The sequence below is a fragment of the Strongylocentrotus purpuratus genome, unplaced genomic scaffold, assembly GCF_000002235.5.
Source record: "Strongylocentrotus purpuratus isolate Spur 01 unplaced genomic scaffold, Spur_5.0 spur5_scaffold_2, whole genome shotgun sequence".
NCBI lineage: Eukaryota > Metazoa > Echinodermata > Echinoidea > Camarodonta > Strongylocentrotidae > Strongylocentrotus > Strongylocentrotus purpuratus.
In genome coordinates this window covers 7,556,149-7,576,040 of record NW_022145605.1, presented here as the reverse complement: position 1 = coordinate 7,576,040, position 19,892 = coordinate 7,556,149, and the positions used below count along the sequence as shown (strand labels likewise).

At 38.1% G+C, this 19,892-nt stretch overlaps 1 protein-coding gene across 1 annotated transcript; it reads left to right on the top strand.

Moving 5' to 3' along the window:
- Window positions 1–3,249: 3,249 nt before the first annotated feature.
- On the top strand, window positions 3,250–19,890 carry LOC585493 (integrator complex subunit 2). The gene is made up of 22 exons (XM_030991556.1): window positions 3,250–3,652; window positions 4,287–4,419; window positions 5,990–6,089; window positions 6,592–6,705; window positions 7,118–7,248; window positions 7,982–8,155; window positions 8,959–9,128; window positions 9,762–9,887; window positions 10,365–10,433; window positions 10,984–11,098; window positions 11,610–11,678; window positions 12,259–12,393; window positions 12,999–13,317; window positions 13,681–13,959; window positions 14,550–14,751; window positions 15,344–15,460; window positions 15,789–16,035; window positions 16,578–16,688; window positions 17,154–17,261; window positions 17,764–17,869; window positions 18,282–18,452; window positions 18,883–19,890. Exons 1-22 carry the CDS (start codon window positions 3,369–3,371, stop codon window positions 19,044–19,046), a joined length of 3,444 nt encoding a protein of 1,147 aa, XP_030847416.1. The 5' UTR covers window positions 3,250–3,368; the 3' UTR covers window positions 19,047–19,890.
- Window positions 19,891–19,892: the final 2 nt, after the last annotated feature.

Genomic DNA, 19,892 nt, shown 5'->3' with positions numbered 1-19,892 from the left:
GGTGCTGCGGGCACTACAAGTAGAAGTGGGCGTAGAAGTGAAGAGAGCTGGCGGGTCGAATGGAATAGTTTTAACCAATCAGAATGCAGGAAACTATATAACCATACAACTATCAAGGACAACTTGTATGACCCTGAACGGTCTAATAGTTTTATATACCTCACTTTAGAAATCCAGCCATCTGATTGGTCGAAATTGCATTCATAAACTTTAACTATTCCTGTAAAATTCCGCAGTTTTCAAACAAAAGTGAACGAATATATTTACAAGGACTTGAAGCATGGCTGATCGTCAACGAAACTTTTGTCGACTATGTTTGTTGCTACGACAGGCAACCATGTAAAAACCAATTCCTTTTAATCAAATTTATGGAAATGCAAGCATTACTATAAACAAACAGAACTTATCCTGGCTCATTTTTCCTGATTGAGGTGTCATATGACTTTTTGGCACCCACTCTTCTGATTGTTATCAATCACTCATGCGTGCATATGAGACTTATGAGTTGCATCAAATGAAAGAGGAGGATCTAATTTTTTACAAATATGTGACATGTGTCATTTATTAATTTTAATTGTGATCAAGTTATATGATAAAACATCGATAATTCTCGGTTTCTTCTGGGACGCACTGGGTAGTTCCTGTAAATTTATTTTGAATTCAATTCTTTTCGGCTTCTCTTTATCCCTCGTCGGAAAATATATGTTACATAACACCAATTAATTCTCTTCTCTTCTTTCTGTTTGTCTGTTTTGTTTGTTTGTCGGGGCCGGGGGGGGGGGGAGGAGAAGGCTTTGAACCACTGGCGTACCTATGGGGGGGCAGGGGGGGCAGAGTGCCCCCCCCCCTGACGGGCTCCAGGGGGAAAAAGGAAAAGGGGAAAGAAAAGAAAAGAAGGAAAGGAAAGAAAAAGAAAAAAAGAAAAGGGAAGAAAAAAAGGAAAAAAAGAGAAAAAAGGAAGAAGAAGAGAAAAGGAAGAAAAAGGGAAAAGAAAAGGAAAGGGAAAAAATGGGGAAAATTTTAAAAAAATACCATGGCCGTACGCACCAGGGGGGGGGGGGGGGGCAGTTGACCCCAGATATTTTGAAAACGTACAATTTTTTTCCTGAAAATGTAGTGTAGGCCTATACCAAATCCTTCAATTCTACTTTTGAAAATGCAAAAGTACCCTCATGACCAGTTCGGTCGCTCGAACTCCCTTCACTCCTTTTGCTTTTGAGATTCTTCGAAAACTTTTAACGCATCTTTCCCCCTCCCCCACCAGAAAAATATTCCGCATATGGCCCTGAAAAATTAAGACAAATGAAAATAGGAAAATATAAGTGATATAACAAATTCGAAACTCTTCGCTGGCGCGAACTGCTTGCTAGCCTATTTTGTATTAAATGTTTTCACTTGCTCGTCCCCCTGAAAAAAGAAAAGGATTAGCATTGCCTAGAATACAATTGTGCCTGCCCCGACCTGCAACCATGGCAACAATAACACACAGTGTATGTACCAAATGTTACTAAAAGAGAGTAATTCATTTTTCTCGCTCGCTACACTTGCTCGCGAATAAAATGAATAGATATTGCTTTGGAAACAATTGTGCCCACCCTTGACCTGCAACAATATCATTAAACATGGAAGAGTTTTTCGCCCTCTCGCCAAAAAGGAATTGAATCGCGTTAAACGCGATTGCGTCCATCCTGACCTGCACCAATAAAAACAAGTTTATTTATTAATTTCTATTAAAAGAGATTTTTTTTTTGCTTGCTCGCTATGCTCGCTCGCCAAAATGGAATTGACACCGCTAACGTGCCCGCCCCAATCTGCAACAACCAGTTAATAATTATGTACCAAACGTTATTCAAAGAGGTTTTGGTGTGCTCGTGCTCGCCAAAACGGAATTAACATCACCTTAGACATGATTGTGTAAGCCCTGCCCTGCAACAAAAAAATCTGAAATTTATGAACCAATTATCATTACAAAAATTTTGCTCGCTCGCTACGCTCGCTCGCCAAAATAGAAATAACATCGCTTTTAATAATCACGTCCCTGACATGGAACAATGAACCCAATTTTATGTACCATATTTTCCCTATAGAAGAGAAGTGATTTTTTTTGCTCGCTCGCTACGCTCGCTCGCCAAAATAGAAATAACACCGCTTTTAATAATCACGTCCCTGACATGGAACAATGAACCCAAGTTTTATGTACCATATTTTCCCTATAAAAGAGAAGTGATTTTTTTTCGCTCGCTCGCTAGCTATACGCTCGCTATAGCTCGTGGAATTATGTACCCACCACTAACCTGCTACAATATCATTAAAAAGAGAAATGTAGGGGGTTGCCTGCCCGCCAAAATGGGATTGACATTGCCTTAAACACGATTGTGCCCGCCCCCGACCTGCAACAATGAAACAAATTTTATATAGCAATTCATTGAGAGAAAGATGTATTTTGGCTCGCTAGCTAAAATGGGTATAAAATCACCATACCATATTTTCCCTATAAAAGAGAAGTGATTTTCTTTCGCTCGCTCGCTAGCTATACGCTCGCTAGCTCGTAGAATTATGTACCCACCACTAACCTGCTACAATATCTTTAAAAAGAGAAATGTAGGGGGTTGCCTGCCCGCCAAAATGGGATTGACATTGCCTTAAACACGATTGTGCCCGCCCCCGACCTGCAACAATGAAACAAATTTTATATAGCAATTCATGGAGAGAAAGATGTATTTTGGCTCGCTAGCTAAAATGGGTATAAAATCACCCTAAACACCATATCTTGCGCCCTGCATGGGACAATTGAACCAAGTTTAAGTGGCAATTATTAAAAAAGAAGTGATTTTTTTCTTGCTCGCTACGCTCCTTTGCAAAAAAATGAAATTAACGTCGCTAACAAGTTAATGTTCCCACCCCCAACTTGCAACAATATCAGTTTATATACCAAACGTTACTTAAAGATTTTTTTTTGCTCGCTCGCTCGCCAGAAGTGAAAATTAGCATCGCCTTTTTTTTTTTTTTTCGGTCGCTTGCCCCCCCTGACGGAGTACCCCAGGTACGCCACTGCTTTGAACTGATAATATTCATTCAGTAAGTTGATTTGAAGACATTATGTACTAACGGTATTTAACTAAATTATTTATTTCTGAGGTCTTTACAATTTTTCTTTAGATTTTGATATATGATTTTTCATTTGTAGCCTACTGAGCTGATTAATTAATGCAATACAGAATACCCGGTCAAGTGTTTTCTTTTCCACGTAGATCCATTTTTTCTTCAACGATACCATAATATATATTGCTCGCTCCAAAAATGGAAATACTGTTACGCCGAATTATTATTAATTTCTATCTGTAAAATAAAAATCATCTTTCAAAGTTATGTCTTCGAAGCCTGTTGTATCGCCAGAAGCCTTCCAGGCGATGCAAAATGTCGACATCGATGCTATTGTGAAGCTAGGAGAGAAAAAACTGAGAGTTTTGCTGCCATGTCTTGTTCGCATGTCGCTCTGTGCGCCGCTGGACACCAGCAACATTTGGGTCCAGGGACGCAAGAAGCTTCTACGGGTTCTCTCCGGCCTGGAAGTCGTCAACTCTATCGTAGCCCTTTTGTCGGTCGATTTCAGTACGCTCGAACAAGATGCTTTGAAAGAAGCGAAAATGAGGTGAGTTCTTGAATTTCCAATTGAATAAAAAATGATAAGCTGAGAGTGAGATTCAGATATAGGGGTCTATGCATTATGTTTTGTTTTATTGCTGAAATGTACAAGTTTATGATGTAGATCTAGATCTAGAATTTTTTAAAATAAGACAATTGTGAATTTGTCATGTCAATCATTTTTTTTTCTCACTAAGAATCTAAACTAGAAGGTCTGTCTTATGTCGGGCAAGTAGATCTACAGCAAATTCGGCTGCTTCGGCAGTCTTCTCCTATTTCATCTAAAACATCACAGGTATTCAAAAGTAGACTAGACTATTCCAGTTACAGTATCAAAATTCAAAATAGAAAATAAACTTTATCTTAAAAACAGCAGCTTATTATGAAGTGTTGGGATTAGCAAGAAGATAGAGGTCTTATTAAAAGCTAATCCCCCTATACATGAGAAAACAAAACAAATAACGTCACAAACATTGTAAAAGAGATTTGTTTTTAATGCACTCCGAAGAAAACTTGATAAACGGTGATATACTCTAATATATCAGATGTTTAAACACATGGCCTGATGATGAGGTCTTTGTATCATACGCATTTGGAGATAAATGTTTGTTTGTTTGTTTGTTTCCTTTCCCTTTTACTAGGCAAAAACTAGGAGATGCAGAAAACCACTTGACGGCTCACATTCAGCATGGTTTAGCTCTGGAGTTTGAGAAGAGTGATTCTGCCAGACGTTTGAGGTTACTCATCAGTGAACTTCTCTTTATATCCAGTCAGGTTAGTCATCTTTGATCGAGAAGCTGACACAGAATTATCTACCAGTAATAAATTACATGTTATTGAAATTAATTTAGCTCTGGAAAAGATCAAAGGACTAAATATGCACTAATACCCTTTTCACATCTATTTTTCTTAACCCCGGACTATCCTTAACCCCATACTATCCTTAACCCCATACTATTTTTTTTGCTGTTCACATCTATTTTCTTAACCCCGGACTATGTGCTTAGCCGGGGTTAAGAAATTTCACGCGATTCACACTACGTTCGCCTTAGCCCCGGACTATTCGATAGCTCATGAATATTAATGCTTTTGCTACCGCGCATGCGCCTTTCGACTAAATGAAGGGGAAAAACCCGCGCGCTAAATTCAATATAAATATAAATTCAATTCCGATCGATCGGAATTGGAAGTAGTTCTAGGCCTACGTAGTAAACGATCTCGATCTCGACGCATACTAGTAATCATGGCTCCGAATGAAATGTTGAGTGCGATCGTTCTGCTCTTGAACATCTATTTCATGAAGAGGCGAGTTCGGGAGAATTCTAGAAGGAATGCCCTAGCAAGGAGAAGAGCGTACGTAATAATTTTAGCTCGCTCGTGTTGTGTTATCCAGCCTTGCGCAAAGCGTTTTCCCTTTATTATTTTACCGATACAAATCAATTACCCATTTTTCATCCAATTCACTTGATAAATTTACCTACGTAAATATGACTGATAATAATAAATGCAATAAAAAATTATGAGCTACATGTTCTTTCACTATTTTTTTTAATCAATTTTATAATAAAGATTTTTTCATAATGACCTCTGCCTCGTAAAAGACTAAACGTCAATATAGAGAGCATGCATGCGTAACGTGAACTGCATGCATGCGTAACGTGAACTGCATGCATAGCGCGCGATAAATGCAAATTCACGACCACACGACCACGCTGTCTGTGATTGGCTGTTGCTTAGCCCCGCTTCTCCTTAGCCCGGTTCGGATTCACACTACGCAGCTTAGCACCACAATTGCCCGGCTAACCCCGCAATTGCCCGGGTAACCCTGCTATTTTGCAGGGCCAGATAGTCCCGTACTATTTGTGGGGTTAGCCCACTTTGGCAAAACGTAATGTGAACAGAAAGCCGGCTAAAATTACCCCGGGTAATTGGTGGGGCTAAGGAAGGAATTGGTGGGGCTAAGAGCCCCCTTAGCCCCACCTATTTCCCGGGGTTAAGCAATATTTGGTAGATGTGAAAAGGGTATAAGAAACCTCACCCTTTCTACGTGAAACAGGTTCAATAAAATACAACTGAATAAACCAGAAATGATATCATGGTGCCTCTTAAAGTCTACCATTATTTAGGTAAGCACTCAAGAATAAATTGTATAAAATGTGCCATAAATGAAAGTGAATACTGTTACTTGTGGGAAGTTACTTGTGGGAAGTTAATGAAAGAAAGAATTTTTTTTTTTAAATTTTTTTTTTTTAGTATTCATAATATTAGCTGCATCATGTTTATATACATATACTGTCACCTGTAAAGTGTTGTAATGTTTTTATGATTTAAATTTATCTTGCAGATCAAGGAACCAACAGATTTCACTCCCCGGACTTGTGAGCTGTTTGAGAATGAGGTTTACAGGGAAGAGGTTTCTGATGTTCTCTGTATTGCTCAAGCAGGTAAAAACGATGTACTTGCACTTTTGTACACCAGACAACTTTCTAAAAACCTGGGGTGGTATTATGAAAAGGATAACGAGTCATTAGTTAATGTCTGCACAAATCTGGCTGCGTTTGCGAAAAGGTTAAAAGAGACATCTTCGCAAGCAATATGAGAAGTGTTAATTCCGAAAAATGCGTGTTTATGACATCATTTTCCTTAACTTTAAAGATAACATCGGTTTCAGAATATAGCCCCAGGTTTTAATTCATTCAACTTGTTGTCAATTTGAAGCAGAACATTACCATTTACACCTAACAAATTTGCAATGAAATACTAGTTCCAATATCAGGGATCACAAATTATTTGTATCTGTTTGTTACCTGAATATGAATACTTCTTGATAATTTAGAAATAATGATATGGGCAATTGTTAAATTTACTTTTATTTTCCAATTCCACAGAAAAGGTACCTTTTTGATAAATTTTGTTTGTAATCTGAACTTGCATTTCCTTCTCTAGAGTTGCCGTCCTTGCTTCCTGTGAATAGACTGGCTGAGGTGCTGCTGAGAGTTAAGCTAGGACCAACCATGCTATGCAGACTTGTAGCTAATATTCCAGATAGCTTCTTTCAAGGTGAGTAGAGATAAAATAGTTTAATTTTGCAGTAAATCTATTGAAATTAGTAATAACTTCATGGTTCAGGTAATTTGATCTGATAAACCCTTTAAATACTCTGTGTCAGTTACTCGGTTTTACAATTTTTTTTATGATGAGCGATAAAAATGTAGTGATATTGTTTTCTCAAAACTGCTTTCTGGGGGAAATTTGCACACTTCCTGTGCTTCCAAGTGATAAAAGGCTTCTTTCAAATGGAGTCTTATTTGTAGACAGCATTGCCTGTTTTATTACAAATGATATCTAAAGAGATTTGTGAATTGGTTTTAAAAGTCTTTCTCAATCATTTGGCAGCCATGAATATGGACTTGAATTAGTTTATGCACTTTTTAAAACATCATTTCGTTTTATGCATTTTTGTTTCCTTCAGTGTGCAATGTTCTGATCAAGAGTGGAGAGCGTCAGGATGAGGACAGCATCGGCGGTAGAAGAAGGACTGAAAGCTTGAGACTACTAGCAGCCATGAATCCCAGTCAGACACTCAAACTCAGAGCCCTAGCTGTAAGTATCCTAGCCGTACATTTAATTCAAATTATTCAGTCAGAGTGTTGAACACTCAGTGTCAGGGCATCAGATGTAAGTGTTCAGTCGGACACTCAAGTTCAGGGCACCAACTGTAGTTTTTCTAATCAGGTTGATTACGACAACAATGCTGAGAGAAGATACCATGATAGAATAGTATTATTTGAGCTCATAATGTCTGCAGTATAAGATAGACTTCAAAGATGCAAACATTGTCGTTTTGGTGATTTATGTTACAGGTTGAGCACTGTCATGTACCAGGTTTAGCTGCATTTCTATGTCTATACCATATCTAGACACATGACCATTAATCTTTATAGAATTATAAAATGTAAACATTTCTATTTTTGTGATTGTTGTGTAAGGTTGAGACATGTCTACCTATAACTCTGTCTCTAAACCATAATTTGATCATTACTTGTAATCTTCAAAAAGATTTTTTTTTAAATCGTTGTCATCCTTGTTGTTTCAAATTGAGCAATGTCGTCTAGCTGTCTCTCTGTCTAGACCACACTTTGAAGTACATTACAAGTAATACTTTAATAGATTCAAAGATAAAACATTTTTATGGTGTTTCTTGGTTTCAGGTTGAACAATGTCGTCTACCTGGTCTAGCTGTCTCTTTGTCTAGACCACACTTTGAACATTACAAGTAATAATACTTTAATAAATTCAAAGATATAAACATCTTTATGGTGTCTCTTTGTTTCAGGTTGAGCAGTGTCGTCTACCTGGTCTAGCTGTAGCTCTATCCTTAGACCATGCAGTGAGGAGTAAAGCTGCCGGGGGCCAGGGGGACATGGTGAGCTTCCTGAGTGGTCTGCTCCTGGGAAGCAGCTCTACGGTACGCAACTGGTTTGCTCAGTTTGTACGCTCCAGTCAGAAGGTCAGTTTATATTTATGTGCCTTCATACTTGCATTATACCTCTTTATCCCTGTCTTTTAAAGACCTACTGCACCACTTATAGCTACTTGCTCCCTCTATATAGAAAACAATACCTAAGCGGTGCCCATTGGTCTCCCATGATCCTCTTTTTCTTATGTTAATTGAGAGCTGATTTGATGAGATAACCACCTGTCAGTGACCATGCTGGATGGTCTAATCCCTTCTGGGCAAACTAGTACAGACGGGCTTTAAAGCTTATCTGCCATAGTTTACAGGAGGGATTAGAGCGCCCTGCAAGGTCACTGGACAGGTGGCTATCTCATCAACTCAGCTCTCAGTTAACATAAGAAAAAGAGGATCATGGGGGACCAATAGTCACCGATTAGGCATTGTTTGTTATATAGAGGGCGCAAGTAGCTACAAGTAGTGCAGTGGGCCTTTAAGTGAATTCACATTCGCATCATACCTCTTTATCCTTGTCTTTTATCCAATTTCTGTTGTTCTTCTTTCTCTATCTCTACCTTTCCAAAATCCATCTTTCCATCATACTTCTGTTCCCTGTCTATCATATTCTTAGTCATGTCTCTCCTCAACCATTTCTCAAGTAACATATTTTCTCCTATATTCTCCACAATGTTTGTATTATGTTTTGTTTCATTCCTATTTTTCACCTGTCTCTCCCTTTAAATCTCATGTATCCTCATGCTTCTTTCCCTCCAAGTATCTCTTTTGGTACCTCCCCTCCTGGAAAATGGTACAGGCTAAACGATTAACAACAATTTGCATATCTTTACATATTCTAGTTGAAGCAAGAGAACACAATGTTGCAATGCCTCAGGGATCATCTTCTTCAAGAGCTCAAATCCATCACTCCGTCCAAGGAACACTTCAGGGACCTCCCCGCCAGGAATGTAGTACAGGCCAGCGCATTCATGAGGCTCTACTGTGCACTCAAGGGGATTGCAGGCATGAAGTAAGAAATACCAACCAATTTTAGATTATATTTATTTATATATTTATTTATTTATTCATTTATATGTATTATTGTTGTAGTTTAACAAAACTGTTTTTAAAGAAAGGACGATACAATTAATGAGGGTGAATAAAGAAGTACCGGTAGATATCATGTGATTGTGTAATCGTAATTCAAAAAGTTGAAAAAATAAGAAGTTGTCCATTTGAATCCCGCTGGGGAAGCCACCCTATTTTATGGCTCTATCTTTCTTTCTTTATGCAATATTCTTTTTTAGATCCATGGAAAATTTGTCCATTCAATTTCAGAACTTTGCCTTTTGTAAATTCATTTAAAAATGTACAAAACAGTGCTCAGATGTGGTGCAGACGCTTACCACCGACTTGTTCAGAATTGAACCCAAGAATGGTCTGCTTCAAGCCCTTGTTATATACTTGTCATTGAAAATGAAAGTCCTACAACAGGTAAAGTTCTTCTAAAATCAGATGGCAGTTAGATTATAGACTGCAGTTGGCTTATAAAGAACACCTTTTGTTTTAAAGCAAATCAGTGGTTTCAGTCTGTCCAACTGCAAATATGGATTGATCATTTAATCACTTTCTCTTCCGTCTGTCCTTTTGTTTTCTATCCTAGGTTCAGTGAGATAGAAACCAAGCAGCTATTACGTCTCTTGACCAGCCACCCTCCTCCAACAGCAGCGGGCATTAGGTTCATCTCCATGGGACTCTGTATGCTACTTGCTTGTCCATTCTTAGTCAGGTAGGGGGCAAACTTGCTCATTGTAACTGCCATTTGTTCCCCTATTCATATACTTCCCAATAAGAGTATGTGTCTTGTCTTTAAGCCCGATTTGGATTTTACCATTCTACCGCTGTGTATGTTGGCCTAATTGAGAAGTGTTGTATAATTGTACATTTGCAATTGCAGTGATAAGACTTGTGCACTACTATTTCTAGAAATATGATAATATAGTTAGAAATGACTACACTTTCTGGTCAGACCTTACTAGTTTAATAGACTGAAGCTATATTTGTATGGAATACTTACGATAAGGGGTTTAATGCACATGGTTTGGGTGAAGTTATAATGAAAGGGACATATTTCAACCCTCTAAATATACCTTGTGATAATCAACAGGATAAACACACATTAAATTACACATTAAATAGAACATTACTTTCATCTTTCGTAGAACTGCTTTAACCAATTTCTTGAATGTTGTTTGTCTTAATACAGTGTTGATGATGAGAAGATAGTGACACAATGGATTAATTGGTTGGTCAAGGAAGGACCCAGATTTGAGACGTAAGTAGATCACATTTCCACTGCCTGTTCTTTCATGATCTGTATGAGAATGTGCCCAATTAAAAACCAACAGTTTTCCCAGATTCCTTGAGTGGTCCAGATTTGATGTGCTGCATGCCACTTTAATAATTGAATGTCAATGCTGGATTTTGGAATTCATGAATATATTTCTTGCTGCAAAAGTATCTTGTTTTTACAGTAATTACTCTGTTAGACAGGTGTTGTGACTCTAATGCTGTGCAAGTGTAGAGCATAGTTTCTCAAATATCAACTCTGCAGCTCAACTGGGCTGAATCTGACTGGCAAAAAAACGATGATAAAAAACATACATTAGTCATGCTTAGGGATTGTTTAGTTTTATTCAAATGTTAACCTATGAATGGCTCACACTTTTAATACAGACCTGGAAGAGTATACTGTATTTACTATATTACAGTCTTTCTAACAAGTCTGGAGAGGAATAAGTAGTGGATATTTTTATGATAAAGAAAGGAAGTTTTGCAACATTTTAAACTGAACATCCCTGTGTGATATGTGCTTAATTTTTCAGGGAGAGTGGTGTAAGCGCTTCCTTCAGTGAGATGTTGCTCCTGATGGCCATTCACTTCCATGCGAATCAGATGCAGGCTATCGTGGATTTAGTTTGCACCACTCTTGGAATGAAGGTATAAACGTTTGCATGCTATCTTTTCCCTCTTATCTTTTTAGTTCTATAAAATGATATGTTATGCATAGAGCCAGTGACTTTGTTATCTGTTAGTTCATGTACAAATGTTACCTCAAGTGATGCTTGACTTTTTATGTGCCATTCAAAAGAGATCTCTTTTGCCACATTGTGCTTAAAAGAAAACCTAGTTTCGAAAAATCTTCCTGAAAATTCTGTCATAGGTTGCTTTGCAAAACTAGTGGTTAAAAAGAAACAGCATTATAATTGGTCATCTGTAATATTCTGACTGTTTCAGTATCATTAGTTTGATAGAGATAAAATGAGTCTTAGGGAGGTATGGATTAATATTCTAATGAAATTAAAATGAGATATGTACAATGCACATATACCCCCATAAATCTTGGATGCTCCTTTTTATTCAAGACATAATCGCAGAACAGAGCCCCACATCAAAGAATTACTCAATAATGAATAATTAATTCAATTTTTGTTCTGTATTTCTCTCTTAGATTGCCATGAGAACAAACTCCCTTGCCAAGATGAGGCTCCTCTTCATTCAAGACATATTCACAGAACAGGTTTGTACATCTTTGTATATGTTGTGAATAGTGATGGCACCCATTAAAACACTCCCTTGTATTGTACAAGACCAAATGTACATTATAGATTGATTGAATACAAAGCTTGGCATTGCATTGAATTCAGTTTGTCAATTTTTTTGAGCAGACATTGAGGCAGTTGAAGACTAGAATCATCATAATGTTAAAATACATATTCTCTAGTATTAAAAACTCTAGGTGATATGATCTTGGTATCATAATTGAACCCTTTGTTGTGTTCTGTATGTTTTTATTCTAGTGTGCATATTTGATATAGTAATCTTCCAAAGTACTTCCAAAGTCTGAAAATACACAGTTGTTCCCATTTTACTACAAAATAAACCATTCAGGACTACTTTTAGATATTGGTAGTTATTTTGAAAATGAATTTTGCATGACCACTATAACACACCTTCATCAAGATCAGACAGGTTTTCTCATTATTCATTATGTCTTATGGTTGTGATGTGTATGATTTTAGGCTTCCATAACTTGTTAGTCTTACCTATTGCCTTACCTATTGCCTTACATATTGCCTTACCAATTGCCTGTATTATAGGTTGCGGCAGCACATGCTGTAACGGTAGCTGTCACACCTAAGCTGAGTGCATCGACGACAGGTTTCCTACCGGTACACTGTGTGTTCCATCTACTCAAGAGCAGGGCATTCACCAAACACAACATTCCAATCAAAGTAAGTTTGTAGGCAAGTTTAGGTGCTCCAACATATGTTCTGGTGATAATTGCTTCAGGATTTAATTTTGGCAAAGACATGGTTTAGGGTAACATATTTTTTGTCATTGTGTTTAGGGTTTGGGTTATTATTATGGTTAGGTATAGTGTGTGGTAAATGGGTGAAAATTATCCTATGTTCAGTCTAGGCCATTGACTGCAGAGGAATTGTCGCGAGAGCATTTGCATACAACCACCAAAGTTTACCCTTGGTTGGTTTGAATAAAGCAAAGATTATAAGAAAGAGATGAGTGAAAATTTCTAATAACCCAATGCAGGATAAGAAAATTACAATATTGTTAATATTTGATAGACATACATAAATTGGAGAATTCGTTATTTAGCTTGCAAGGAGCTCTCCTGTATTGTACAGCAGTTTTTGTAAAATTCCTCTTTATATTCAAAGAACAAAAAAGGTCCTCATACTTTGTATATCTTAGATATATTGCTTTACACATTTTACTAGAGCAGCCCCTCTATGGAATGTATTCATGCAATTACAACCAAAATATAGATATCTTTATTAATCCCTACTTACTGCTGATTTGTTATTTTTCTTGTCCAAAGGATTGGCTGTTCAGACAGATTTGCAATGCGACCCCTCCCCTCCACCCTCTGCTTCCCCCTCTCATTGAAGTGTTTGTGACCTCGGTCGTCATGCCCACCCAGTCAGGCTCCAAGCACCTGCGGAACGCTCCACTCTCTGAGAGGGAGATCCTGTCTGTTTTTAAATCATCCGCTGTGTCCTTTGTGAGTGGGTCGGAAGCCATGGAGGTGGATGAGAAGACAGAGATTGGAGAGGAAGAGCGAATGACGGCACAGCTGCTCATGCTCTACTATGTGCTACTCTATGAAGATTGCGTGCTGAATAATATGAAACATCTCAGTGAGTGCGAAACCCTACCTGCTTCTAGGCAATATTTGTTATTTATATGCATGTTATTGTGAATTGATACACATGTTATTTTGCATACTTTATGTCAATATCGACAATATACTGACTCTTAGCCATCAAAATACAGACTTCACCTTGAGAATCTTAGCATCTCTACTCTTTTTTTTTTTTGTATCTGTTTACTTCGGAGTTAGAACTGAGACTGCAGACTGTTTATTTCATCAATTGTTTTTTAAGTGACAGCTAGAACATATTATGTAGGTGCATTATTTCATCCAAGCACATTGAAGATATCACACAAATTACATGTAAAAAATGTATTTAAAAAAATCTTTTGTGGGTATTTTTCTCCAGTGATCATCAACGAGCGACCCTTGACCTACTCCAGCCAACTCATCTCCCAGCTGCCCATCAAGTACCTGGTGCGACACGCCCAGACCAAGCAGACAGAGTACGGCGCCCTCTATCCCATCCTGCTGCGCTGCGTGTCGACCCACTACCCACACCTGTGCCTGGTGGAGGAGTGGCTGGCGGACGAGGTGGAGGAGAGGACACGACAGAGGACGAGGAAGAGGAAGATCGGTGGGAGGAGGGCGGTGAGAGAGAATTGTACACCAGAGGAACTCAAGAAAGGTACAATTGATGGTGATGATGGAGATGATGATGATGATGATGATGATGATGATGATGATGATGATTATAATGGTGCAGGCCTTAAATTTCAATATTTTTAGGGCAAGGCACAAAAAATCTTCAAGGCTAATGAGAGGGGCATTAAGGCCAATCAAAGGGGCATCCACAGCCATGGCCTTGGTGGCCTTGGATTAATTTAAGCCCTGATGGTGACATGATGATGAGATGATGACGTTGAAGAAGATGATGATGTTAAAGATGATGATGCTGGTAATGATGATGATGATAATGATGATGACAGTGACAACATTGATAGTGATGATAATCATGGTGGTGGTGATATTTGTGTGGGTGTTGGTGATAGTGATGGTGGTATTGGTGATGAAAAACAAAAAATATTGTTTCAATGATAGTAGAGAAATGAAATATGACGACAAGTAGGAAAGGATGCTTTGTTGTACTTAATGTACAACATAAAAGTGGGAATTTGCTTTAAAAATTCTAGCACAAGCTTAAAGATGTTAAATTATGCACCTACAACGAGTTTAATGAATGTTACTGACAATTGACAATTTTGTCTTCCCTCCTAGCTTTGTCCATGGTCTTGACCAACCCCACCCCGGCCGTTCTAATCTTGGAATCACTGCTTGACAGAGACAACCCTCAGCTGATGGAGTATTCTGACACCCTGGTGGCCAGTCTCTTGGGACTGCTTGACCCACAGGTACCTAGGAAGGTGACCAGTATGGCGGTCAGTCTGTGGCACAAACTCAACACTGTCATGCCAAGAAAGTGAGTGATTGCAACAATTCCTGCTTTTCATTGAATATCCAGAAAAAACAACTGATGATGTGCTGAATTCAAAGTGTTATAAATAACATGCAGGATATTATTTCATGTGTTACCTATTAGCACCAGGAAAGATATAGTATAAATGTTTATTGTTGTTGCCATTGCTATTACCATTATAGGTATTGTTATTATAAATATTGTTGTTGTCATCGTTGTCCCCACCATCTTCATCGTCATCATCGCTGTCTTCATTGTTGCTTTCTTTTTTCTTTTCCTTTTTTTTGGATATTTTTTAAATATCTTTGTTCATAAGCAAAATATTCATAGGTGTATATTAATCTCAATTGGAGGGCACCGGGCCCTACCAGGCAGAGCTGAGGAATTGAAATGGGTGATACAAATATTGCAAAATTGTTTTTGAGTTTCTGATAGTATAACTCTATTATCAAATAAACATTTACTTTACTTGTACATGTATTAAAGAGAGCTGTTGCTGAGCTAGCGCCATGAGCATCCCTGGATGGTGTGTGCGCTCTATAAAGTTAAAATATTATTATTATTATTAATTAATGATGTGTATTCTATTCTACAGATTACATGTGATGACAGTCAATGCATTAGGCGAGACCGCACCAGTGACGCCATTCAGTGAGGAAGATTTGACCCTTGACCCCCTCATAGTACTAAGGTGTGACCTGCGGGTATTCAGGTAAGCAGAATATATAGAAAGGAGATGTGACATTGAAGAGATGGTGTGGTAGTTGTATACCTCTGCTACAAAGAAGCTGGAGGCATCATGTTTTCTGGTTGTCCATATGTCTGTACGTCTTGTCTCATGATCACGTTACCTCAAGAACTGATCGATAGATTACCGGCACACTTGTGTCATGTAATTTTTTTGCAGAGCCAATGAATTTATTCGATTTTGGGAATATGAGAACAAAGGTCATGTAGCTCATTATGTATGCAAAAATAGCTTGTATATATATCAACAGCATCTGTGTTCATCTTCACTTCACGTGTTCTTTCCTTAATAGATGTCCGCCCGTCCTGGAGCTGGTGCTGCAGACCCTAAGAGCCTACCTAGCAGCATGCAGGGCGTACCTCTCCTCACACATCCTCTCCAACCCCACCGTGGCACGGGCTAGACCAGACACCAGCAGCCCCACGGCCCTCCCCTCTCAGTTAGAGAGGGAAGAACTCAAGGCGGCACTGCTCATCACACAGGAGAGCGCGGCCATGCAGATACTGCTCGAGATCTGTATGCCATTTGATAATGAGAAGGTAAGTAGAATAATAATAATATGTCTTGTTTACCCAGGGAAGCCTCATCAGTATTCATACTGTTCTCCCTGAGGGCCCTGCAATCATATTATTAGAATGGCAGTGTAGTACATGTAAAAGGAACATTTTCATGATGTCAGTTACCATTTAATACATTACAAGTAGTGCTCTTTTTAAGGATTTTATTATGAGTAAGGAGTCTTGAGTTCCCGATTAGTAAATTACAAATAGTGCTATTTTGAAGGATTTTATTAAGAGTAAGGAGTCTTGATTGCAATTTTTCAGCACAAAGTAATCTTTGTAGTAACATGATATTTAGACAGATTAATCAGTGTGCATAGCATATTGGCCCTTGCACTTTTGCTAAAGTGTATGGTTATTGTGTGAACAGAACTGGAGATTCATTGGTTCCATGGTGATTGTTGAGAATGCTACTATTCAGATACTTCTAGATATATGTCTGCCATCTGATAACCAACCCCTCACAGTAGAAGTTCATTATAGAAGGAGTTAATAAAGATGTAATTTTCCTTGCCTTGTAGGTTGAAGAGAGTCGTCTGTCCTGCCTGAGAGAGATTCAGTGCCAGGTGTGTTCATTGTTACATCAGATGTTCATTGCTGACCCAAACCTAGCAAAGCTGATCCACTTTCAGGTAACTATGAAACCATTTTGACTGTAATGGCTCTTACAATTATTGTAACCGTTTTACAGATAGCACATTACTGCCATGAACATTGTTATGAAGTGTACTAAATGCTCCATAAGTCATGTTGTATCCAAAAATTTAAGAATGTCGCTTTATCATGTGCAAGCTTCTGGATGATAAAGGCAGCATGTGATGTAGCTGTTTTGCTCCATACTTTTGCTTTGATTAGAGGGTGCAATTGTGGAATATTAACTAATCTTTTTTCTTTACTCAAGGTTTTGGAAATGCAAATTTGGTGTTCAGAGTCTTTGTACTCTCTATTATTGTTTTTCTTATATTTTACAATATGAATGGGGTGTTTCTCATGCCAGTAGCCTAATCTTATGTGAATCTCTTATAGGATGATGTGAAGGAGTTTCTTCTTGTGATAATAGCTAAATCATCTCATGTTAATTTGACTCTCTTGTCCAGGGTTACGCGAGTGAGCTTCTACCCGTGACAGTAGCAGGTGTTCCTTCGATGCACATCTGTCTTGATTTCATCCCCGAGCTACTGGCCCAGCCTGACATGGCCAAACAGGTCTGTACTCTCATGCTTTTCACATATCCTTGGCCTTCTGCATAAATATTCACCATGCATCAGTACAATGTTTTACAGGTAGGGTTAGGATTCGGGTTTGGGTCAGGGTTAAGATTAGTGTATTCTGCAATAATTTCTGATTTTCTTTACTTGTTTCATTTGAAGTTTGTTTCTGCATGAGGGAGTAGATCAAGTCTGAGAATCTTATTGATAATAAGGAGGTTGAGAGAGAGAGAGAGTGAGAGAGAGAGAGAGAAAAAAAAAAGAGAGAGAGAAAGCAGGCAGACAGAGTAAGAAGGGAGAGAGATATGAAGAGAAAGGAAAAAAGGAAAAAAGAAGGAGATAGGAGGAAGTAGAGAGAGATGGTAATACAGATACATAATTTTCAATTATTAACAGCACAAATCATTGTAAAAAGGTCAACTAAGGATTTTAGCAGATTCTATGACCAACAGTAAATCAATTAAAAAAGGTTTTCTTTTCCCCTTGTTTTTTTAACCAGGTGTTTGCAATTGAACTCACATCTCATCTATGTCTCCAGTATGCCCTACCCAAGTCACTGAGTGTAGCTCGATTAGCCATCAACGTGATGTCATCATTACTTACAGGTAGGTTCATTGACATTAATTGTGTTTGATAGTGCAGCTTATAATTCTCTCTTTATTAATTTGCTCAGATATGTCAGTTCATCTAAGGTTCCATACACTTTGAAGATATATAGAAGAATTCTGGGATCCTGCTTTCCTACTTACTTAGAGGGCGGATTTCAAATTACTGGGAAAATTGATGTTTCAAGCACATTAAATTATTAAAGTTTTTATCACAAAATTTACGAAAATTACTGAATTTCCCCCCAAGTTTTTTATATCTTCTGCTTTTGTCTTCCCCTTCTCCATCTCTTTTACTGATATTGACCTCTTGCCTTCCTATTCATGGTGTTCTCTATCTGCCTCTCTCTCTCTCTCTCTCTCTTACTTCTCTACCCATCTCCCTTTAACACTCTCTATCTCTATCTTTTAGTTTTGACTGGTGAGCGATGGGCAATCTTCTACAAGGCCACACTGCCCTCCATAGTTCGTATCTGCCGAGCATTCCCTCCACTCTACGAGGACATCACATCGATCCTTGTCCAGCTTGGAAGGGTGTGTGCATCTAGGATAGCTACAGCAGGCAACAGCCCTGATTATATCGGTGAGACACTCGCATCTTTAGTAGGACACGCGCTAAAAAGAAACTTGCAACTGGTTCAACAAATTTCATGACATGAATAGGCTCCTTCCTTTCCTCAATATCAGTTTTGTTTCATGTAGCCTCATGTGGTTCATGTACCTTCTTGTTCAAACTAATATCACATTTTAATGAGGATACTTTTTTGTCTCAATGTGTATTAAAATTTTACCATGTTGTGACCATGTTTTCATGTAAAATTTTTGTTTTTGATCGAGGCAATTGTTCATTTACTGAGAAATAGTTCATATAGGTGTCCCATGTTATATTCTTCTTCAATTTTGATTTGTGAATATTAACTATCTTTCTAGATATGTGAGATGTTTCCTTTGATGCTCAGTATGTTTTGATCAAGTTATCACCGTTTTGTTGTTGTTTCTAAATATTTTCTCAGGGAGCGATGCAGAGCTGGCACAGATGATGAGCACGGGCGGACAGGCGGCTAGTGCCCTCAGGAGCAACGAGAAGAACAGTGACAGGGTGCTTCTGAAGTCGGTAGAAGACACGTTTGCTGAAATCGTGAGACTTGCCATACTGCAGAAGGACTGTGAAGCATGAGCAAGTCAACAGCGGGGAGGTTGGAAGAAACCATCGATATTAGTGTTTATCATCAAGAATAAAGTTATTTGAGAGTTTCGATACTTGATTTGGAAAGCTGCAAACTTGCCTGACAATCTGCATGAGCAGACAGTCCAAAGTCCACTAAACGATTGGAGTCCATTTAAGTTGAACAAATGGACAAGTCCAATGCTAATATTTTTTGTCCATATAATTTGCTTCATTATCTAGTAATCATGTATGAAGTTTTATTTCAGATGTTCCTGTCTATCCCCCCCCCCCCCCTCTCTCTCTCTTTCTGTACCTCAGATATTGTTGAATTGTCATGTGTGATAACTTTTCCTTACAATGGATTTACACCGACTATTGTGCTAGGTAGAAAGAATTTATATTTCTGGAATTAAAGATACTCTATGAGTTTAAACCCAATTTCTTAATACTTTAAACTGGCTGTCATCTGATTACTAGTTTGTAATTGGCCAACAACTAAGCTTAATCAGATTTTTACAAATAAGGACCCTGGTAATGCTTATGAGAATTTTTGACATCCATATTCATTTCATTCAAATAGTAATTACCCTTGTTGGGGGATTTATTCTTTGTATCTCTTTGTCTCATATATTCCAGGAATATTCCAGTGAGTGAGTAGTAATGACATCCTGTTGTCATATCTAAAATCATGCAAAGATATCTTACCCCATTTGAAAGTTGCGATAAACCTTACCTGGATGGATAATGCATGAATGTGCCTGAATTATCTCTCAAAATGTTTCTGTATATACATGTAAATACATGTACAATTATTTGTATATATATTTTGCAAATAAAACTCAAATGCTACACAAA

Coding starts and splice junctions, on each gene's coding strand:
- LOC585493 (XM_030991556.1), top strand. CDS start 3,369: ATGTCTTCGAAGCCTGTTGTATCGCCAGAAGCCTTCCAGGCGATGCAA. Junction 9,888..10,364: donor GCTTGTCCATTCTTAGTCAG/GTAGGGGGCAAA, acceptor GTCTTAATACAG/TGTTGATGATGAGAAGATAG. Junction 15,461..15,788: donor TGTGACCTGCGGGTATTCAG/GTAAGCAGAATA, acceptor TTTCCTTAATAG/ATGTCCGCCCGTCCTGGAGC.